Consider the following 18,812-nt stretch of genomic DNA (forward strand, 5'->3'; position numbering starts at 1 on the left):
CACGAAAGTCCGGAGGTGGGGTTTCGAGGACTTCCGTGTTTTTGCGATGCTGCAATTTCGCTGAGGCTTCCCTCCCTGGGAATCTCCACCTCCGGACTTCCCTTGCCAGTGAAGCACCTGTTTTTGCACTGCTGGGATTCCCCTGCTGGGATTCCCCTGCAGCATCACAAAAACATAGAGGTTTGGAGGTGGGGTTTCCCACGGAGGGGAGCCTCAGGGGAATCCCAGCAGCACAAAAACTGGCGCTTCGGCTGGAAAAAGGGGTGAGTTTTGGCCTTGCACGCATTAATCGCTTTTCCATTGATTCCTATGGGAAACATTGTTTTGTCTTACAAACTTTTCACCTTACAAACCTCGTCCCGGAACCAATTAAGTTCGTAAGACAAGGTATCACTATACTAACTTCCTCCACAAACTTTCCCCGCGAGAGCTACGTTCCTTGTAACCTTATTTTCCAGATAACGCTCGTAATATTGTATGCAGGTTATAAACTTAAAATGTATGTGTGAAATCAGGAGTAGGTGCCCTTTGATGGTCCTTAAACTGCTTCTAAACTGCACCTCTAAATTTAGGCCAGGATAGCCATGAGGAGGAGCTAAGAGTGAATAATACTTGGAAGGCTAAAAGTCTTCTACCCCAGAATTAGAACTACTCCATATTTTTTGGAGTATAAGACACACGTACCCCCCCCCCAAAGAGACTGAAAATTTGGGTGTGTCTTATACTCTGAATGTAGCTTTTTCGGAGCTTTTCCCCCCCCAACCCTAATGAGGTGCTAACAATGTTCCCTGCTTGCAGTCTTTTTTCATTGCTACTCCCTCCAAATAAGGCTTTTTAAGCCCTAGCCAGGGGATAAAATAATGTGCTGAAGCTGACCAGCTAAATGAATACCTGGTAGGTAAATACATTTCCCAATTTTCCTCCCCAAGGTGTGTCTTATACTCCTGTGCGTCTTATATACTCCGAAAAATATGGTACGTTTACATTTTAATATTGTATGCAAATTCTACACGACAAATAACTTTTTCAGCAATGTAAAATATGGGATATACGGTATTTGATATATAAGGGCTGACTGCTCTGATAATCAGTTTCTATCTTTGACAAAACCCTTACATTGGCTATGCTTATAATATGATTTGTTTCTTGGAGGACAAATGTTTTTCCTCCTAATTAATTTCTTTAATAGAATCATAGAATGATTTTGGATTAATTAGCCACATTTGCATGAAATAGGTACTCCTGGATCATATAATCCTAGTAGTTTACGCCAAGGAAATGTTCATAGTGTCTCTCATTTTGTCTTATTTCCAAATTCATTTATTAGATGACTTTTCTCCTGAGAGTGATTGGGTTATTATTGCTGCATGTTAACATCTGATGTATTCTGAGACAATTTTGTTAAGCACTTTGCTGGGCAAATATGTTTTTTTTAAAGAGGATTGCACAATTTAGAGTTTATAATTATATTGCTGCTGTTTGGGGTTTGAAAATTAAAAGGAGGGATTCAACTTGCTACAGAAATGATTGAAAACATTTAAAACGTACAACTCTTATTTTATTAAAGACCCTCTGTTTTCTCTCTTGATTATTTGAGGTTTGGAATACATTTGTCTAGTGCAGTGGTTCTCAACCTTTCTAATGCCGCGACCCCTTAATACAGTCCCTCATGTTGTGGTGACCCCCAACCATAAGTCTAGCGCCAATTCTCCCAACAGAGCTTTAAGCTGTTTGGCAGGAAGGTCAGAGGGATACCCCCACTGTAACTGCTTGATTGGTTAGATTGTAAAACTATGTTCCAAGGGGCCAGAATAGAAGCTTTAGTTCCTAATACCATAGGAAATTTGTCTTTTCCCATGGTCTTAAGCAACCCCTGTAAAATGGTTATTTGACCTCCAAAGGGGTCCAGATCCCCAGGTTGAGAACCACTGGTTTAGTGAGTGGAGTGACTTTTCCTTTTCTAAAGACAAGAAATGCACAATGATGTTGTCCACTTGCTCAAATCTTACAAAGGTTAAAACAAAACAGAAACTTACATTTGACCAATGTGACTAAAGCTTCCTGAATGAAAAATAATGAAGAGGGGGAAGTTAATGTCCTATTTTAGATTTCTTAAAGCATTTTATTAACTATTGTTGATGAAAGCTTACTATATGGGTTGTCCATCTTTTACTATATAATTCTTATGAAAGCTATTCCTAAAAGTTACAATGGTAATCTTAGCCCTAAAGGCTTGTACAGTTAGAATTGAAAAATAATTTTTTGATGCATACCCACAAGTTTTGATGCATACCCACAAGTTTTGATGCATACCCACAAGTCCCTCTCCGGAGATACAAGTCTAAATAACAACAAAAACAACGACAACGACAACGATAATAATAATAATAATAATAATAATAATAATAATAATAACAATAATAATAATAATAATAACAACAACAACAACAATAACAACAACAACAACTACCATTTACCAGAGGCAAAGAACTGGTGGGATCATAAGCCCGAAAAAGTGGTCGAAAATGAGCAAGCAAAACTACTGTGGGACTTCTGACTTCAGACTGACCGAATTCTGAAGCATAACACACCAGACATCCTGATTGTGGAGAAAAAGAAAGTATGGATCATCGACATCGCAATCCCAGGAGACAGCAGAATTGAGGAGAAGCAGCTAGAGAAATTAGTGAAATACGAAGATCTAAAAATCGAGCTGCAACGACTCTGGCATAAGCCAGTGAAAGTGGTCCCAGTGGTACTTGGCACACTGGGCGCAGTACCAAAGGATCTCAGCGTACATTTGAAAACCATCGGAATTGACAAAATCTCCATCTGTCAATTGCAAAAGGCCGCTTTACTGGGATCGGCAAACATAATTCGCCGCTACATCACGCAGTCCTAGGTGCTTGGGAAGCGCCCGACTGGTGATGAAATACGAAATCCAGCATAGTGATCTCGTTTGCTGTGTTGTCCTGACATAATATTAATAATAATAATAATAATAATAATAATAATAATAATAATAATAATAATAATATTTTGGACATCAATTATTGTTCTCAAATCCTTTTTGGATTTTGAGCTATCACGATCAAGCACGTCTCTAGTGTACTATCATGAGCCTTCTCTGTGGCGGCCCCGACCCTCTGGAACCAACTCCCCCCGGAGATTAGAACTGCCCCTACTCTCCTTGCCTTTCGCAAGCTCCTTAAGACCCACCTGTGTCGCCAGGCATGGGGGAACTGAAACATCTCCCCCGGGCATATACAATTTATGAATGGTATGTGTGTATGTATGTGTGTTTAGAAATGGGGTTTTTAAATGTTTTTAGTAGAAATTTAGATTTGTTATAAATTGTATTTTTTGCACTTTGTTGTGAGCCGCCCCGAGTCTGCGGAGAGGGGCGGCATACAAATCTAAATAAACATAAACATAAACATGATGCACTTTGTGGTCATATAGCATTAACTTAAAAATCTGCAGGACAGATTTTAGGCCAGAGGTCTTCAAATTGAAGTCCACAAGTCTTAAAAGTTTGGGGACCCCTGGTTTAGGCACTGTATTTTCCCGGAAACTTCCTCCTTTATTTAGCTAATGGTTAGTTTGTTCTAGCTGATGCTTTAAAAGAGTTAAGACATGAAACAATATATCGCTACCATTAAGTTATGTTACTGGTGTTAAACGTGCATTTACCAGTTTACAACACGTTGCAAATATAAGCCTCCAGGCTTGGTTGTGTTGAAACAGCTGTTCTTTATGTTGTTGCTTTTCTCCTTCATTAAACACTTTGTTTTCCTAACAAGGCATGGGAGGTAGGGCCTTTTATTTCTCCCTAGGCCATTCATCAGTAGGCTGGTTTGACAACCAAAGTAAAGGCTGTGGGGCCATCCCAGGATGGGAGACATGAATCAGAGATGGCAATTGGAAAAGAAGATAAGATAAAGCAGAACTCTCCCCCTCCCATTCATTTTGTACACCCATTGCTACTTATCTGACTAATCAGTTACATGGGCTCATGGACTTATCACTAGTGGGTGAAGCTCCAGTAAATATGGAATTGGTAATTTTAGTATGACCTTATGCTGTCAAAACCAATAATAGGAAAAGTTATTGAATCAGTGTCTAATTGGCTTATAGATTTAGATTTATTCGATTTGTATGCCGCCCCTCTCCGGAGGCTCGGAGCGGCTCACAACACAAAACATGATACAAATCCAACAATAAAAAGCAATTTAAAACCCTGAGTATAAAAAACAATCATACATCTTGTTCTGTCTGGGTCCCCCCAGACGCCAACACCAACCAAAAAGAGTAGCCAAACACACTGGTAAAAAGCAAAGGCAGTTTATATACTGGAAAGCAAACACAGGTAACAAAAACTGTTCTTACAGACAGGAACACGATGAAGCTTCACAGAGGTTTCACGAAGGCCAGGCAATAAAACAGGCTTCTTGCTGGCAAAAACAACACTGGAGATAATAAAACCCACGCATCCCCCAAGTCTTTCAGCCTTCTAGGCCACAAGCCAAGATCAGAGACGCCAAGAATCGAAACAAGGTCACAGGACTCCCAGTTGATAACTCTCCACAAGACTGTAAGGGCGGGCCTGCCTTTTCAACCCTGCTGAGGAGAACCACACCCAAACCCAGCTGTTGCCAATTCAGGGATGGAAATACCTTTCTAATTGGCCCCTTCGTTGAGCTGCACGTCTCTGCCTCATGTCTATTATAGCCTGTGCATCTTCATCCAATGAATCCAGGCTACTAGCTGGGGAGAGCCCCCCCCCCTCTGGGGTCTCAGGCTGCTCTCCCTCCTCCTCTTCCTGACGTTCCTCTCCCCCGTCTGCCTGGTCCTCCCCCTCCTGGTCACTGTCCTCCTCCTCTGGGCATGGATCTGGCAGAGCTCCAGACGGTCCCTGAGGAGCCTCAGGCTGAATCACAACACATCTCAGACAAACTTTGCGTAAAACGGGAAACGGCCCGGGGGAGTCAATTTCTCCATACCTGACGGCAGAGGAGGGTTTTGAGGAGTTTGTGAAAGGCAAGGAGAGTGGGGGCAATCCTAATCTCTGGGGGCAGTTGATTCCAGAGGGTTGGGGCTGCCACAGAGAAGGCTCTTCCCCTGGGTCCCGCCAGATGACATTGTTTTGTCAACGGGACCCGGAGAAGGCCAACTCTGTGGGACCTAACCGGTTGCTGGGAGAAGGCAGTCTTGGAGATATTCTGGTCCGATGCCATGAAGGGCTTTATAGGTCATAACCAACACTTTGAATTGTGACCGGAAACTGATCAGCAACCAATGCAGACTGCAGAGTATTGGTGTGACATGGACATACCTGGGGAAGCCCATGATAGCTCTCGCAGCTGCATTCTACACGATCTGAAGTTTCCCAACACTCTTCAAAAGTGTTACTTTTGTGAGAACAAGGGTTATATGGTAACAACAACAAAAATACAGTAATTGTACAATGTAAGATGAGGAGACCCATTCCATATTTCAAAACCATGGTATTGCTGGGATTGTTTTGAGTTTATGTTAACACTGAATTGGTTCCCTCATTGGACTAAGACATAGTCTTGGCAGTTTCTCAAAGGTATTTCTTTGGATTATAACTCACTTTTCTGTAAGGAAGCGTAATGTGGCATATGTTCTCACCACATGATGGCTAGAAAAAAGAGCCAGAATTGGATGAATGTGGGAATACTTCTTGATAATGATAGGCTATAATCAGACTCTTCTCTTTATATGTTTTGCTTTTTATCCCTCATGGCTGTTATTAATATTTTCTTTCATAAAGCCCCCAGGTGATGGAACCTATAGTTTTTCATTATTAAACGACTGCTTGCAGTCTTCTTTTTCTGTTGCAGTTTATCCGATGAGCCTAGTAAACACATGCGGCTGCTTTAATGAGTTACAGACAGGTGGTATGTTAGCATTCCCAAGGAGGGGTGAAATTCAGCATGTTCTGACAGGTTCTGGAGAACCGGTAGCGGAAATTTCAAGTAGTTTGGACAACTGGCAAATACCACTTCTGGCTGGCCCCAGAGTAGGGTGAGAATGGAGATTTTGCAGTACCCTTCCCTTGCCATGCCCACCAAACCACAGAACTGGTAGGGGAAAAAATTGAATTTCAGCCCTGCTCCCAAGTGTTCTGAAGCACCTCTTCAGAATCAAGTCCAAAGCATGGCTTGCACACTTCCTTCCTTTCAGCATTTTCTTGAATTTAGCAAGTAGACAACTTTGGCGTGGTTCAGCATGGTAGTCTTACGTTGTTAAATGTCTTCTGGAAAATGTGCTGTGGCAGATTCTGCTTCATGAGTAAATATTTAATATATGCAATAATATAATGCATCAACTCTAAAATACATTTCCATATTGAAACAGAATCGTAGCATTCAATACGCTGGGAAGCTATTAAAAAAACTCAGTATTGGCTGCCAATTTGTTTTTCTCCCTAGCACTTCTGGTATATTATAGAGCGCTCTGTTTTTCTGTTGTTCTTTGAACTTCTATAACCTCTATTTTCTGTTGTGCAAAATTAGATCATTAAAGAGAGGCGGAAGATCTCCAAAATGCATCTACAATACGTACACTGGAAGAAAGGAACAGAATGTATTCCTGCACTTGCTTCTCTTTAATCTGCCCCGCCCCTCTTCTACCCCTCTCTTTTTTTCTGGTCTATTTGTAATGAATAATTTTATTTCAGTATGCTGAAAGTTCAATGCCTCTAAACCAGTGTTTCCCAACCATGGCAACTTGAAGTTATTTGGACTTCAACTCCCAGAATTCCCCAGCCAGCGAATGCTGGCTGGGGAATTCTGGGAGTTGAAGTCCAGATATCTTCAACTTGCCAAGGTTGGGAAACACTGCTCTAAATATGTGCCCATTTCATAATTAGGCAAATAAATATAGTTTTTCCTGAAAATATTAATGCTAATGGCGCAGGGATTTGTGTTAATTTCAGTGTAATTTCTTACACATAAAAATCGAATAAGTAAGTAAGTAAGTAAGTAAGTAAGTAAGTAAGTAAGTAAGTAAGTAAGTAAGTAAGTAAGTAAATAAATAAATAAATAAATAAATAAATAAATAAATAAATAAATATTGATTCCCCCAGTCCCTGGGTAAGAGGAGCTTTTGTTTTTGGAAATGAAAACATTTTTACCTAAGGAAATACAGCTATGGATGATTGTGTTTGTTCTGCTGGGCTCTCTGGTGTGAGCCTCCCAAAAATTCAAGGGTACAAATTTCAGAGACACACACGTTTGGAAATTCAAAACAATGTTCTTTATCACAAAATTCAAAAGAAACAAAGCACCCTTTTTGTATTGCAAAGAGCACTGGTCCCAAAACAACCTTGTAGGCTGTATAATTCCCTTAATCAGTCCTTAAGTACTTCACTAGCAGCTGTGAAGAAACGTCACAACCCTCCTTCTTCCAAGGAAGTGAGACACACACACACTTTGCTCCGCTTTGGTTTCAAAGTCGTGAAAAATCAACAAACAAAGTCCGGAAAACAGTAAGGCACGGTCCTGAAGAACTGCGATCAGATAATCTTCCACAACGGCCAAACCAACACGCTGCTATTTGTATCTGCAGCTCTAATTACTAGAGCCCTACCTAAACACAGGTGGCCTCTCTTATCTCCTGTAATATGTCCTCAACTGGTCTCTTCTACGCATAACTCTGCGCCTGCGTGGGTCCAAGTCTTCCGCATTTGAATCATCCGAAGATAATGGAGATTGGCTTCCTGGGCTGTGTGCCAAGCCCCCTTCTTCCAAGTCACCCCCACCTTCTTCTTTGCCTGAAGAAACTGCACTACCTGCCTCTGTCGGCAATAAAACAGGTCTATGACATGTTGAGGTTTCCCCTGCATCCACCTCCACATTCCTTGGGGCAGGAGCTGGGCCAGAGCCAATCACAACAGTGCTGATGATGATAAAAATGATATGTTATCAGGCTAGTATCATCTGTTAGCAACCACATAAATATTCTCCAGAATGATCTCTTCCTGACTTGGTCCTTCATGTTTTCCAATTATGCTACTATAATCAAGCCTTTTTGCTGTTGGCTGTCCTCTTTTTCCTCTTTCCTTTCATCTGTCCCAGCGATTACAGACTTCCGAGTCTGAAAACCCAGTTCTTCATCTAATGTGTTTAATCTAGGGGTGGGTCCCACTTACCTTCCCCACTGGTCTGCATTGTGACGTTTCACGCATGCAATTTCGCTTTCATGCATGTACAGTAGCAGGAATCAACCCAAAACACAGCTGAGGAGCTGATCAGCTGTGCTTCGGGTGAAGAAATAAGTATTAATCAGTATTAATCCGGGGTGGGCAGGAGGGCCCCTTTTCAATCAGCGAAAGAAGAGAAGCCATGCAAATGAAAAAAAATCACACAAAAAAAATTCAAAATAAAGATGGTGGCATCCATGGACTAGCGCTGATTGAATCAGATCCATGACATCACCAGTGGGTTACTAAAAGTTCAGGCAATCTGTTCCGAACCGGGAAGAACCCAACCCCTGGTTTTATCCAATCAGTGACAATCAATGAAGGAGAATATTTGTAGCTCAGGATTGAAATGAGGGGTCATCATGGTAGTCTAGGACTAGCAATAGCACCTAGATCAGTGATGGCGAACCTGTGGCATGGGTACCACAGGTGGCACGCGGAGCCATATCTGCTGGCACGTGAACCATTGCTGTAGCTCAGCTCCAATGTGCATGTGTGTGCCGGCCAGGTGGTTTTTGACTCACAGAAGCTCTGGGAGGGTGTTTTTGGCTTCCAGAGAGCCTCCGGAGGGATAGGGAGGGTGTTTTTACCCTCCCCCCGGCTCCAGAGAAGCCTTTGGAGCCTAGGGGAGAGTGAAACATGAGCCTATTAGGTCCACAGAAGTTGGGAAACGGCTCCAGAGGGCCTCCGGGGTGCGGGGGAAGCTGTTTTCAACCTCCCCAGGCAATGAGTTATGGGTGTGGGCACTCACACATATGTGGTATCACGCACACACACTCTTTCGGTACCTGAGGGAAAAAAGGTTCACCATCACTGACCTAGACGTATATACTGCTTAATGGTACTTTACAGCACTCTCTGGGCGCTTATACAGCATCAGCATATTGCTCCCAACAATCTGGGTGCTCATTTTATTAACCTTGGAAGGATGGAAGGCATCTTCAGGGCCTTCCAAAAGAAGACCAGTCTAATTTCCAAAAGGATGATGTTCCAGAAGGCGGGAACCACCACAAAGAAGGCCCTACTGGGTTCCGGATGATGTACCTCCTTAGGGGACAGAACCCACAATGTTATTTTTCTCCCCACTCTAGGGGGTCAGGTGAATGTGACCAGCAAGAGACAATTCCTGAGATAACCTGGTCCCAAGCCATGAAGGATGAAGTAGGAAATCATGAGAATTTGATACTTTTCTCAGCCAGATGCATTTTCCTTTTCCTTCTTATTATTCTCAATTATTGAACTAGAAACATGCTTCTGTTGCATTAGATGTTATTTGCTACCTTTTATGGATATAGCGAGGGAATATATGTATCACATGTTTTTGCTGAATTTTTAAAATTAAGGGAGACTAGGATAGCACTATTTCGGCCTTGTTCTGGCCTCATCAGCTAGCCATACCCTTACTGAGATTTGATCCGGCAGCTTCTGCCTTGTGAGGCAGAGAATTAACCTCTAGGCCACCAGATCTGATCTTTCTGAAAGCCTCTTAGCTACTGGAGTTTGCTGACCGAATTCATATAATATAAACAATCTCAGCTTTCTACATTTGGTGAGCTCTGGATTGAAAGATTCAGTGATTACATTGAAAGGTGATGTAGCTTCATGTCCAAAGTAATTTATGTTGTTTTCTTCCTAAACTAAAAGTCCTGGCTGTGAGCAGCAGAAGGTATTCTATTATTAACACAGCGACTTGAGTACTTGCTCATTCAATGACAGTGGAGGGCCAGGTGTGATCTTATAGGGTTTTTATTCTCTCTGTGTGTGAGTGTGTCAAACAGTGAATCATAATGGTAGGAAATATTCTCCTTCGTGCAGAAGTTGTGCATGATTGTCATTGTTAATCCATCAGGCAGGAGACGGTTCTACATTAGGTTTGGACTGAGTATTGATTTAATTATGGTTTCTTCCTCATTAAAAGGAAAATTGACATATTACATGTGCTAGATTCAGCAGCCAAATATTAGAAAACAGCAAATGTAGGTATGTTGAGTTAGTGGAAGTGAATGACTGGCGCTCTTAAGGGGAATTCATTATTTCATTGATTAAATAATGAACTGATTTTATAAGGCTAAAATTGTTGTTACATCTTGAGAAATAGTTTGAGATCACCATAAAAACTCTAAACAATAATATGTATATAGATGTCACTGCTATTTTTAAATTACGGTATTGTTATTTTATCCACAAAAAACAGGAATACACAGCAAACAAGATTTATATTCTGGATTTCATATCACAATATTACAAGTTGAACAGTTCCTTTAGGCTCAATTTTGGTTATAAGTCAAGGCTTACCTGTACCGGTAGTCCTCAACTTACAACAGTTCATTCAGTGGCTGTTCAAAATTACAATGGCACTAAAAATAGAATAGAATGGAATAGAATTCTTTATTGGCAAAGTGTGATTGGACACACAAGGAATTTGTCTTGGTGCATATGCTTTCAGTGTACATAAAAGAAAATACCGATTTGTCAAAAATCATGTCATTGTCATAGGCGTCAAATAAGCAATGAAGAAACAATCAATATTAATTAAAAATTTAGGATACAAGCAACAAGTTACAGTCATACAGTCCTAAGTGAGAGGAAGAAAAGGATGATAGGAATGATGAGAAAAAGCTAGTAGAAATAGAAGTGCAGACAGAAAAAATGTTTGACAGTGTTGAGGGAATTATTTTTTTACTACTGGTTATGTGGGCATGGCTTGGTGGGCATGGTGTGACTTGGTGGGCGTGGCTTGGTGGATGTGGCAGGGGAAGGATACTGCAAGATCCCCATTCTCTCCACACTCCTGGGGGAAGGATATTGCAAAATTGTCATTTTCACCTCACTCTCGGCCCAGGTGGTATTGCTGGTTGTCCGAACTAGTCAAGATTTCCAATAACGGTTCTCCGAACTACTCAAAATGTCCATTACCGGTTCTCCAGAACCTTTCAGAACTTGCTGGATTTCACCCTGGTGCTGTAGGCTAAGTTGCCTTTTATTTGACGGTTTAATAAGCTACAACTCTTACCCTGTCTCCTAGGTCATTCCCATATACACAACCCTTTTTCCTCTCAGGTGCCGAAAGAGCCGTGCGCAAGTGCTATTGTGCATGCACGAGTGCCCACACCCTTAATTCAATACTTGGGGAGGGCGAAAACAGCTTCAGTATTTTGGAATACTGTGTTCAGTTCTGGAGACCTCACCTACAAAAAGATATTAACAAAATTGAACGGGTCCAAAGACGGGCTACAAGAATGGTGGAAGGTCTTAAGCATAAAACGTATCAGGAAAGACTGAATGAACTCAAACTGTATAGTCTGGAGGACAGAAGGAAAAGGGGGGACATGATCGAAACATTTAAATATGTTAAAGGGTTAAATAAGGTCCAGGAAGGAAGTGCTTTTAATAGGAAAGTGTACACAAGAACAAGGGGACACAATCTGAAGTTAGTTGGGGGAAAGATCAAAAGCAACATGAGAAAATATTAGTTTACTGAAAGAGTAGTAGATCCTTGGAACAAACTTCCAGCAGACGTGGTTGGTAAATCCACAGTAACTGAATTTAAACATGCCTGGGATAAACATATATTCATCCTAAGATAAAAATACAGGAAATAGTATAAGGGCAGACTAGATGGATCATGAGGTCCTTTTCTGGCGTCAGTCTTCTATGTTTCTATGTTTCCCCTGTTCTCCCGGAGGCCTTCTGGAGGCTGGAAATGGCCTGTTTCCCAACTTCTGGTGGACCCAGTAGGCTTGTGTTTCACCCTCCCCAGGCTCCAAAGGCTTCCCTGGAGTCGGGGGAGGGTAAAAATGCTCTCCCCCATCCCCCCCCGGAGGCCCTCTGGAAGCCAAAAATGCCCTCCCAGAGCCTCTGTGCGAGCCAAAAATCAGCTGGCCAGCACACACATGCACACTGGAGCTGAGCTATGGCAACAGCTTGTGTGCCAGAAAATATCGCTCTTCGTGCCACCTGTGGAACTCGTGCATAGGTTCGCCATCACTACTATATACCCTTACAGATATGATATTTTTATTAAGGTCTATTGCTAACTGTGTAAACTGTGAGCTGGACATCTCTAATTAAAATTTCAATTTCAAAATATACTTGCTTAAGTGACCTGAGGCAAGCATTGTTGCTAAGATTGGGAAAATATGGACTTGATTTCTAAAAAAAAGAAACATCCTGTAATGTTAGTGAAGTTCAATTAACATATTTGATATAACTAAAAGAAAAAAAATGGGAATCTCCTTGGTAGACTCTATTTATAAGGATTATCACAAATTGGCATGAGAAATGCTTTGAACAAACAGCGCTAATTGCTCATAATTGTCTTTTATTTGATAAACAGTTGTTCAGCAACGTCAGTGATGGAGAAAATTGTTGCTTGTTTGAACAAGGACACCGTACATCACACAAGCAAGAGATGCATACCATGGAAGCAGCAAAACTTGTGGAATACAATTTGAAAACGACACTCACAAAACTTGTGACTCATCTCTTTGGCGATGGTACGTACCTCACAAATCGATCAAATGGCCTCTGATTAAGTTGTTGTTGTTGTTGTTGTTGTTGTTATTATTATTATTATTATTATTATTATTATTATTATTATTATTATTATTTATTGGATTTGTATGCCGTCCCTCTCCGCAGACTCGGGGCGGCTAACAACAGCAACAAAAACAGCATGTAAATCCAATCCTAAAAATATCTAAAAAACCCCTTTATTTGTAAAACCAAACATACATTCAAACAAGCATACCATGCATAAATTGTAAAGGCTTAGGGGGAAAAAATATCTCAGTTCCCGCATGCCTGACGGCAGAGATGGGTTTTTAGGAGCTTACGAAAGGTAAGGATGGTGGGGGCAATTCTAATCTCCGGGGGGAGTTGGTTCCAGAGGGTCGGGGCCGCCACAGAGAAGGCTCTTCCCCTGAGTCCCGCCAAATGACATTGTTATGTTATTAATTGTTATTATTGTTAATACCCAAGTTGAAATGTGTTTTATCAGAATCATGCGCTCCATCAGTTAGTAACAATAAATACTGGCTAATTACTGAAAGTGGTGACTTATAAATTCCTGCAGAATCTTTATGAACCCTAAACTCAAACTTAAACATTCCTGTTGCCTCCAGATTATCTGTTCATGGAAATAGAATGTCGATTAACACCTAGTAACAATAGGTACCCCAGATAAGTACCACACTATATTGACAGTCCTTGTTTAGTAATTGCCTCGTTTAGTGATTGTTTGCAACTGTTTACAGGTCTGCAAAGCAAAGCAAAGTTAGAATAAGATGATAAACACAGTTGCTGTTTCTCTTAGTGACTGCTTGCTTAACGATCAAGGTGCCATCCTAATTGTGGTTATTAAAAAAGGGTTACCTGTAATGATACAATTATATTCATTCAGCTAAGTATATAACAAGAGCTCTAAACAACACAATACATCTTTCTACAATTCAATGATGTTATGCTGGTTTATGACCATATCTATCTCCGGGACTGCCTTCTGCCCACGAATCCCAGCGACCAGTTAGGTCCCACAGAGTTGGCCTTCTCTGGGTCCCGTCGATGAAATAATGTCATCTGGCGGGACCCAGGGGAAGAGCCTTCTCTGTGGCAGCCCCGACCCTGTGGAATCAACTCCTCCTGGAGATTAGGATTGCCCCCACCCTCCTTGCCTTTCGCAAACTCCTTAAAACTCACCTCTGCCATCAGGCATGGGGAAATTGATTTCCCTGGGCTGTTTCCGCTTTATGTATACAGTAGTTTGTCTGAGATGTATGATTGTTTTTTATATTAAGGGTTTTAAATTGTTTTTAACTATTGAATTTGTACAGTTTTGCTGTTGTGAGCCGCCCCAAGTCTTCGGGGAGGGGCAGCATACAAATCTAATTAATAATAATAATAATAATAATAATAATAATAATAATAATCATCATCATCATAAATGCACACATTGTTATAATTTCGATTAACTCATAGTTGAGGACATATGTATTCAATTCTGAAGTGTAAATTAAAAATAAAACCCCACTAATAACATATACAGTGATACCTCATCTTACAAACGCCTCGTCTTACAAACTTTTCGAGATACAAACCCAGGGTTTAAGATTTTTTTGCCTCTTCTTACAAACTATTTTCACCTTACAAACCCACCGCCGCCTCTGGGATGCCCTGCTTCCGGACTTCCGTTGCCAGTGAAGCACCCATTTTTGCGCTGCTGGGATTCCCTTGAGGCTCCCCTCCATGGGAAACCCCACCTCCGGACTGCCGTGTTTTTGTGATGCTGCAGGAGAATCCCAGCAGGAAGTCCGGAGGTGCAGTTTTGCAGCGAGGAGAGCCTCAGCGAAATCGCAGCATCGCAAAAACACAGAATTCCGGAGGTGGGGTTTTGAGGATTTTGATGTTTTTGCGATGCTGAGGTGGGTTTCCCATGGAGGGGAGCCTCAGGGAAATCCCAGCAGCGCAAAAATGGGCGCTTCGGCTGGCAAAAGGGGTGAATTTTGGGCTTTCACGCATTAATCGCTTTTCTATTGATTCCTATGGGAAACATTGTTTTGTCTTACAAACTTTTCACCTTAAGAACCTCGTCCCGGAACCAATTAAGTTTGTAAGACAAGGTATCACTGTACTAAAGTTGCAATACAATATAACAAGCCACTGTGGTCTGATGCCTTTATTAACAGTAATATACCTCTGATTCTCACAAAAATCATTTTGGAATTATGGGAGCTGCAGTCCTTCACATCGGAAGGGGGCACTTGGGTAAGGAAAATGTACTAGAAAGCCAAGTATAATGAATTTAAATGAGCAAAACTATTCTTAAAGTATATTTAAAAATATAACATATAAATAAATAATTTCTATGAACATTAGAATTCATGCAAGATGTTGGCAAGGTTTTGAAATTGTTGGGGTATATTTTTATCATAGATCTAGCAAAGAACATTTTAATTTAAACTCCTACACAAGAAGGTGTTAGCAACTTCTTTTTTTTTTCTTGCTGAGAATTCTTTGTTTGTGGTATATGCATACTTGTTTCTTCTTTTCATAGTCTGTTCCAGTCTCAACTTATTTTTTATTCACGTTACATAAACTGAAAATAAATGTCAGATTGAACATGGGGCATTTGATGATAAATATTTCCTTTGGTTCTGTGTCGTGGATTTATCCATTTTTAGATTATTTGTCAGCTTATGTTCAAAGTATATTTTAAAACCATATTTTCAGAAAAAATATAAAAAGCCAAGATTCTAAGGATGCATAACCTTCTTTTATTCTGACTTTTATCTTAAGCAAAATTATTGTCACTGGCGTACAACATGTTTCATGCTGAAGTGGAGTATTCAAACCTGAGTATCTTTTGCTCTAGCCCAGTGTACAAACTGCAATGGACCTGACAAACCATTGGAAATATAAAACCTACGTGAGAAGCTCAACTATTTAAAACCATATTGAACTAATGGTAAATACTGCACTGGCTGCCGATCGGTTTCCGGTCACAATTCAAAGTGTTGGTAATGACCTTTAAAGCCCTACATGACATTGGGCCAGAATACATCCGGAACCGCCTTCTACCGGCCGAATCCCAGCGGCCAATAAGGTCCCACAGAGTTGGCCTTCTCCGGGTCCCGTCGACCAAACAATGTCATTTGGCGGGCCCCAGGGGAAGAGCCTTCTCTGTGGCAGCCCCGGCCCTCTGGAATCAACTCCCCCCAGAGATTAGAACGGCCCCCACCCTCCTTGTCTTTCGCAAATTACTCAAGACCCACCTTTGTCGCCAGGCATGGGAGAGTTAGGATATTCCTTCCCCTAGGCCATTACAAGTTATGTATGGTATGTTTGTGTGTGTGTATGTTTGGTTTTTATAATAAGGGTTTTTAGTTGTTTTATTAAATTGGATTGTTACATGTTGTTTTTTGTCATTGTTGTTAGCCGCCCCGAGTCTGCGGAGAGGGGCGGCATACAAATCCAATAAATAATAATAAATAATACTGCAACCTGTCAAGACAGTGTAGAAGTTGGGACAAGTTAACGGCTTGCCACACTATTTATAGAAGGCCTGATGTTTATGGGAACTTGGGAGGGGTGATTTTCATGAGGCAACAGATGCAACCACAAAGCATTCTTTCGAGTGGTTCAAGGCCATCCAATGCCCACCCACCCGGGCGGAAGCGGAAGGAGTTGACATGCTGGCATAATCTGAGTGGGCAACATGAGAAGTTTGGAGATGGGGATGTGAACTTTCAACTGGGTGGGAAACTCAGATTCAGGTTTCCCAGTGTAGGTGCCAGGATGGCTCTGGTAATAAATTGGAACTTTGCGGGGTATTTTGACTTAGTTTGGATACTACCTGGAACCTTGACATTACCAGCACGGCATTCGCTGTATGCAATTGAACATGGAAAATTCTCAGTGGTGGTCCCTTCCCTATAGGATATCCTGGAGGTGTAATTGACGCTCACCTTGTGGCCTTTCCAAAATGCTCCAAAGATATTTATTTTGATTTGATTGGATTGGATTGGATTTGATTGGATTGAATTGGATTTGATTTGATTTTGATTTGATTTTGATTTGATTTGATTTGAATGCCGCCCCTCTCCGCAGACTCGGGGCAGCTAACAACAGTAATAAAAAACAGCATGTAACAATCCAATACTAAACAACTAAGAAACCCCTTATTATAAAACCAAACATACATACAAACATACCATGCATAAATTGTAAGGCCTAGGGGGAAAGAATATCTCAGTTCCCCCATGCCTGATGGCAGAGGTGGGTTTTAAGAAGGTTACGAAAGGCAAGGAGGGTGGGGGCAATTCTAATCTCTGGGGGGAGTTGGTTCCAAAGGGCCGGGGCCGCCACAGAGAAGGCTCTTCCCCTGGGTCCCGCCAAACGACATTGTTTAGTTGACGGGACCCGGAGAAGGCCAACTCTATGGGACCTAACTGGTTGCTGGGATTCGTGCGGCAGAAGGCGGTCCCTGAGATATTCTGGTCCGGTGCCATGAAGGGCTTTATAGGTCATAACCAATATGGTTTTATTAGTGGACCTGAGGACTTCGAATGGAGACAGAGCTGATCAAGTTGTTGGTTTGTCACACCTGTCGTCACGGGGTGGTGGCGTTACAATTTTTAATATTGTGGATTTTAATGTTATAAACTGCCAGGAGAAGTGAACTGGGCAGCCATACAAATCTGCTTAATAAATAAGCATTACAATGTAATCATCATCTATATCTCTGGAGAGATGTTAGTTATTTCCAGTTACTGACCACAACAACATTTTGCTGATGTCCTTAGTTCAAGCCAGGTAGTTGCTGATGATTGATTTGTTTATAAAGGGTGTTTAAATTGCATAAGGGCCTTTCTCCCTTGGAAAAGATATGTCTCTTTCTCCTATTCTACCTCTTTCACAAGATCCAAGATATATTACCTGTCAATTATGTGGCTATTTACTTTATATGATTTGCAGTTATTGCTATCCTTAATTGAAAGACAAAACTTTTTCTTAGGGTACACTGCAAGGCATTGTTACGTCACTTAACCCCGTCTTTTCTTTTTGGTTTATATCTTTTATTTAAATCACTCCAGGACTCAAGATTAGATGGGTGGACTGCAGTTTTCCATTTACTCACCCTTCCTTTGAGATGGAGATCAACTTTCAAGGAGAATGGATGGAGGTCTTGGGATGTGGGGTCATGGAGCAGCAGCTAGTTAACTCAGGTATGAAAATTCCTTTTGCTCCCTTGACCCTTCTCTGTTAGCAGAGATTAGTGCAATCTGGTTTCACAGCCCAGCGCACTGCCTTCATTTGCAGCGCACTCTCTATACACCTGCAGATCACTGTTCGTAACTGTGGCTGTTAACTTAGAGACAAAGAACAAACATAGCATTCTGAATGCTGATGTTGCTACATTATTTGGTAAAGGAGAAACTGGCACTGAAGCTGAATTATTCACTAGTGGTGGGAAGCAATTTTTTCCCTTCTTTATGATTGAATAATGTATGTATTATACTGTTTGCACAGAAGTGTGTAAATATACTTGTATGTTCTAATAGAATAGTACAGCAATGGGAAAACTACAGAACGATAACATAGTGTGATTTGACTTAAGCTAAAACTGTTGCCTTCATGACAGTATTTTATTTAGAATAAAATAGAATTCTTTATTGGTCAAGTGCGATTGGGCATAGAAGGAATTTGTCTTCGGTGCATAAGCTCTTAGTGCACATGAAAGATATAAGTGATAAATCATGATCGTAATACATTTATCATAAATCATAGGATACAACACTTAGTGATAGTCATAGGATACTAAATAAGCAATCAACCAACGTAAATCATACTAGGAAACTAAATAAAACAATATACTGTACAATGAAATTATAGTCATCCCAGCGGCCGGTTAGGTCCCACAGAGTTGGTCTTCTCCGGGTCCCGTCGACTAAACAATGTCGTCTGGTGGGACCCAGGGGAAGAGTCTTCTCTGTGGCGGCTCCGACCCTCTGGAATCAACTCCTCCCAGAGATTAGGATTGCCCCCACCCTCCTTCCCTTTCGTAAACTCCTTAAAACTCACCTCT

At 41.3% G+C, this 18,812-nt stretch overlaps 1 protein-coding gene across 8 annotated transcripts in view; it reads left to right on the forward strand.

Moving 5' to 3' along the window:
* FARS2 (phenylalanyl-tRNA synthetase 2, mitochondrial) overlaps positions 1-18,812 on the forward strand; it is a 288,657-nt gene that overhangs the window by 70,147 nt on the left and 199,698 nt on the right. For all 8 annotated transcript variants that reach the window (XM_070747191.1, XM_070747193.1, XM_070747189.1 and 5 more), the window contains 2 exons: positions 12,567-12,726; positions 17,821-17,952. In XM_070747191.1, the coding sequence (XP_070603292.1) occupies positions 12,567-12,726; positions 17,821-17,952 (292 nt within the window). The remainder of the gene's footprint in view (positions 1-12,566; positions 12,727-17,820; positions 17,953-18,812) is intronic.

Source organism: Erythrolamprus reginae, chromosome 3 (genome assembly GCF_031021105.1).
Source record: "Erythrolamprus reginae isolate rEryReg1 chromosome 3, rEryReg1.hap1, whole genome shotgun sequence".
In the NCBI taxonomy this organism is placed as follows: Eukaryota; Metazoa; Chordata; class Lepidosauria; order Squamata; family Dipsadidae; genus Erythrolamprus; species Erythrolamprus reginae.